This window comes from Lactuca serriola, chromosome 8 (assembly GCF_051521515.1).
Source record: "Lactuca serriola cultivar US96UC23 chromosome 8, Lser_US96UC23_V15, whole genome shotgun sequence".
Lineage (NCBI taxonomy): Eukaryota > Viridiplantae > Streptophyta > Magnoliopsida > Asterales > Asteraceae > Lactuca > Lactuca serriola.
The window spans coordinates 212,800,841-212,806,403 of record NC_136415.1 but is presented as its reverse complement, the minus strand read 5'-3'; the positions used below and the strand labels follow the sequence as shown (position 1 = coordinate 212,806,403).

At 36.0% G+C, this 5,563-nt stretch overlaps 1 protein-coding gene across 1 annotated transcript; it reads right to left on the bottom strand.

The window, feature by feature from the left end:
• Positions 1-216: 216 nt before the first annotated feature.
• LOC145067845 (uncharacterized) lies at positions 217-1,020 on the bottom strand. Its single transcript, XM_079014883.1, has one exon. It carries the CDS (start codon positions 1,018-1,020, stop codon positions 217-219), a length of 804 nt encoding a protein of 267 aa, XP_078871009.1.
• Between the last annotated feature and the right edge of the window lie 4,543 nt (positions 1,021-5,563).

Genomic DNA, 5,563 nt, shown 5'->3' with positions numbered 1-5,563 from the left:
AAAGTCACCCGCCCCCGGACGTTTCCGCCGTTATGGTTCGGGGTGTGACATTTGGCCAGAGGGTTGCACCATAGGCGGTCCATGGGGAGCTTGTTGTGTCATTGTTTCAAAAATTGGGCTAGACCCAAAGGTATGATTAGCCCAGTGATTTGTAGACTTGTTTGGACCGTGAGACGGATATGGTGATGGTGGTGGATTTCATGATGGCGAGGTGTTTCAGTTATATCCTTGATTCCATTGACTTCCTTGATTCCAATGTTGTTGACCTCGACCTCCATGTCCTCTGAAGCTTCTACCACGACCTCGGCTGCTTGCACCTCTGCCCGAGTGGTTGTGGTAGGAAGGATTTTGAACATGTTGACCTGTTGTTGGGTATCGTGATGCTCGATCAATCGTAGAAGATGCAATAAAGACTGTTTGTGTTTGATTCTGCCTAGCAGTTTGTCTGTGTTGTTCCAGTTGTAACATGCTACGAGTCGTTTCCCATGATGGAGAGCTTTGATTGCCCCCGACGACATCAAATTTTGTTGGCAATCCGTGAACCATCTGCAAGACGAGTCTTGATTCAGTGACAGGATTGTCAACATCTTCTAGCTGGTTCGCTAAATCTTTCAATTTCTGACAATAAGCTTCCATTGATGAAGATGAGGCCAGAGTAAGGTTAGAAAATTCTTGTTCGAGGGCTGCAGCACGTGACCCTTTGTTATTGAGAAAGTTTGTTTTGAGTTTGTTCCATACAGCTTGGGTGGTGGTATCGCTTTCTAGGATTCGAACCATGAGTTCATCAGATAGCTTACTGTAGATCCATTTCAAGACGAGTGAATCGATCTCCACCCATTGGTCATAACTAGGATCGTTTTTCTGTGGTGCTGGGGTGTCGTCAATGTGATCAAGAACCTTGTAGGCTTTGGCATGAAGACGGAACAGTTTCGTCCATGAGGAGTAGGTGATCTTAGTTCCATCTAGGGTTCGAATCTTGGTTTGAATATTTGTCACAATATATGCTTGGTGTAAGGACATGGCCTTCACTTCGCTTGAACTAGCATCGTCTTTGGCCTTGATGACTAAGGATTAACAAACATAGACGGGGATGAGACAAAGTCGTAGCTATTGGAGGTTCTAGGATCTGTCGATTTGGGTTTCTAAGGCTCTGATACCATAAAAGTGATTATGGTATCATCCATCGATCTCGTCTTATTGATAATCAACGCCCTATATATAGGGACCAATACAATGCAAAACTGCCACATATAGTGGAGATAAATACCATATATACAATCAAATATTGACAGAAGTATATCTCCTAAAGATACGTATAAACTATAAATATAATCGGCTAATAGTAAATACATAAATTGGTTTAGATTCTTTGAAAACATGTTTTGCAAATGCTATTTGTATTTACTTTGATTTCTAAATTCTAAATATATAAATGAAATAGAAATAAAAAACAAATTCTATTTTTATACGCCTTAAAATCAAACAAAATACAAAAGGCTAAAAATCATCAAAATTTTAATGGCATGACCAAGGATTCTAAAGACGATTGTTTTGGCCAAAGACATTATTATCCAAATTTTTGACATATGTATCAAGCTAGTAGTGGGATTGGCTCGACATGGGAGCTCGACAAACAACACGTCGGTTCATGTAGAGTTTTTGTGCTCTTCTTGAAATTTGCTTTCCGTTTCATCACCTCGAAAAAGCATGGGTAAGGGAGAAGTTGGGTTGGAGCTCGGCACCCACGCCACGCCACCTGTTACGACATCGTTTACACCTAAAAATAATAATAAAGGAGACCACTTTATTGCACTAAAGGGTAGCACAAGAATGTAGGGTTGAATCCATATGGACACAACATAAAAGTCAATGATTTTTACGCCAGGTACAATACTAATCTAAACAGAAATTAATAAGGGGGATTTTGATTCTTAAAAATAAAACTAAATAAAAAACTATAGAAATTAAAGTGCATAAAAAACTTTAAAAAATCAATAATAAAAAGCGTTTCAGTTCTGTTACGACTCTCCTAATTATACAATTAATTTAGATCTGGTTATCTAAAATGCATAAAACATAAAAATAACAACGAAATACCTCGCCTTCAAGCTGATCCAGAATTTGAACAACCTTTTGGTGGTAGGCACGTTCTGATTCAATCTTTCATAAAAAAAAAAAAAAAAATACAAGTGTCAGATAATAAATAAGACATGATGAGAAGTTGAATTATTAATAGTAATAATAATACCATGGAAATTAATCTCGGAAGTGTCATTTTTTGTTGTTGACCTTCAACAGCAGCCATTGCTGATGCAGCTTCTCTTCCTAAAATTGCCATGTTGGATTTGAGATCTTGTAATTTTGATTTTGTTGCTTTAAGTTTCATAAGGATGTCGAATTCATGTTCCTTCTCTTACTCTTGCTTTTCTTTTAGAAACTTCTACAACCTACAACTTAAGATAATGTCATTACTTTTTTTAGAGTAAATTACACGAATGGTCCCTATGGTTTGGGGTAATTTGCACGTTTGGTCCCTAACTTATTTTTTTAACTCAGAAGGTCCCTACTGTTTATTTTTGTTACTTGCTTGGTCCCTAATGTTTTTTTTGTTATGCGCTTGTCCCTGTCTTACCTAAAAAGACTATTATTTAGACAATAGTAATGGCATGTAAGACTATAGTTGTACATTACAAGTTAGTATCAGAGCATGGTTTGAGGGATGTAGACATACATTTGTGTATGTTTAAACTCAAACTAAGGCTCAAGGTATGAAATTTTTCTTTAAAATAGGTCAAGTTTTAAAAGCTCAAAAATTTTGAAAAGAAAGTTTTCAAAGGAAACAGTTAGGCTCAGGAACGTGGACTTAGTCACATTGCATGTTCTGGTTTGATTGTTTCTTTAGAATTAGGATCATTGTTCTATGACCTAACTTAAGTTTAAAGAAAGAAATATGTGATGCTCGAGAAGGAAAGTGATCTCAATATACCCATATTTCTTTTGTATGTTATTCATGCAGTTGATATATATGCATGCTAGAATGTAGGCTAAGGATCTACTTAGGATTCGCATGTTAAATTGCTTGCTTAGGAAAGATACCTTGTTTTTCCTAGTGTATTGATTGGTATGTGCTACCTGAAGTCTATGTTAATATTGATAGGTTGCTAAGTGAATGTTTTAGGGTTGTACACGAATAGAATCAAATAGTCTTAGAATTCTTGATCTTGCCTTATTGTATGTTCCTTTTTTGGTTGTTGCCTTAGGGTAGGATCAGCTATTCGAATGTTTATCTCATTATTGACTACGTACGAATGTGCATTCATAAGGTGACTCAGCAATATTGGCGGAAACTTCATTCGGCATGGTAGGGGAGCGAAATTCTAAAGAGAGTATAGGAAGATCGGTAGTATATATGGGTGTAGGAATATACATGTGTGATAGGACGCTTAGTAATGGCATTAAATCCTAGAGAGCCTAGGAATATTAGTAGTATGTGTGTGTAAGCATATACTTGTGTGATCAAATGTAAAGTAGTGGTTGTAAGGAGAAACTTAGAAACTATAGGGAAGCTCTTGGGACAAGTACGGATATGTATGGAAGGTAGTATGGGCTCGTACTACAGGAAACATAGGATACATACTTAGATCAAGAAGGGTCAAAGGGTTTAATCGGGAAAATAGTGTGGGGATAACACTATATATATATATATATATATATATATATATATATATATATATATATAACCTTTCTGTTTGTGTTTACATAATGGTGGCTACTAGAATTGGATGGGAGAGGTTCTGGAGCACGTCCGAGTGAGTCGGATTTGCCAGATGTGATTGTTGATGTAATATGGGTTAACACCCCCACCTGTGGTTGCTAGCTACAACCTCGACGAATCAATCAAAGCGGGTGATAATTATCTTTAGTCTTTATCCACACCGTCAAATGAAGTGTCGTAAGGGGTTATTATAAGGGGTTATTGTTGGATTAGGTGTCTAAGCCGATAACTATATTTTGTATGTACTTGACCCGATAGTAGCATGGTCCTTTTGGGTTGCCTTCACCAAAGCAACTTGACTGGATGATTAGTGGAGAGAGAGCATTATATGGTTTATTAATATATTATAAGAATAATATATTAAAGGAAAAATCATATTAGTTAATTAATATGTTGGTCTAGAATTAATTTGGAATTAATTTGGTGATCAAAAGATATTAATTGAACTTAGGGGACTGGATTGGATTTATTGGATAATTGGTTATTGGGTTGTGAAACCCTAAGGAGCAAGGGTGGACGAAAATTAGATGGAAGCCCATTATATTTTCGTCCAGGGCCTTATTCCAGAATGTTCCTTAGACTGCTTAAGGTCTAAGCTATCCAATTAGGGTTTTTATTGAAACCCTAGCATCACAAGTATAAATAGACCCCTAGGGCTACAGAAATCGGCACTTGAAACCCTAAGAAGTCTAGGAGCCGATTTTGTGCCTATCATCCCTTCCCTTCAAGATCATCCTCTTGCCTTGGTGTTTGTAATCCATTAGAGGTGTGACAATTGTGACACTAAGCTCCAAAAGATTGAAGATTCTAGCATTCAAGAAAGGTAATCATCTAGATCTGATCTATTAGTGTAATTTCGAAATATATATGCTAGATCTAGGGTTCTTAAGTCTTTGGATGAATTGCATGTACAATAGAAAAACTTAGATCCAATCTTTAGGGTTTTGCATGTGCACATAGGATGTTGTTTTATGTAAAACTCATCAGTTATATCAACTCACGTAGCTCGTTTATAGGAATCACTATAAACATTAACTGAAATATTTATCTAGAACCCACATATTTGGTTTATCTTTTAATCAAACATTTTCAAACATGGTTTTAACTACAAAAGAAATATTTTTCATACTTTTTATGTATTATTAATACGGTTAGTAGAAAACCTGTAACTCTCACCAACCTTTGTATTGACTCTCAAACTACATATATTCTCAGGACATCATTAAACCAACTTTTAGCAAAAGAGAGCCATGGATTTCGGGCAATCTAGTATTCTTTAGTTTTTGTTATATCGGCCTATTTGTTAAGGCAAATTCATGAACTTATTATTATTATTATTTGTATGAACTATGTATTCAAACCTTAAAGTGGAATGTAATTGATGCATTTTTATTTGTGTAATTTGTGAAGTATATTCAATTTATTTGTGATCCATGAACTAAGTCGCACAACCCAGCATGTTTCATCGCTTCGGTCGGAGGTGTGACACAAACCACCCCCTTTAAATGGCAAGATCTTAAAAAGGCATGACAAATATGACGTGACGCATACATGGCAGCAAAAAAGGAGTAACAAAAATAGCACCACTCGATCTAGCCTAATACAACACACATTTTTCATTTGTGTTTATGTGACCCATGACATGACAATATCATACTTCCATTTTCTTGACACAAAACAACATAATTTCAATTCCTTACTTATCATAGTAAAGCACTTACACAATTACACGTCTCTATACATAACACATAAAGATCGAAATGCAAAAATGCAGTTAAAAAAAGGACA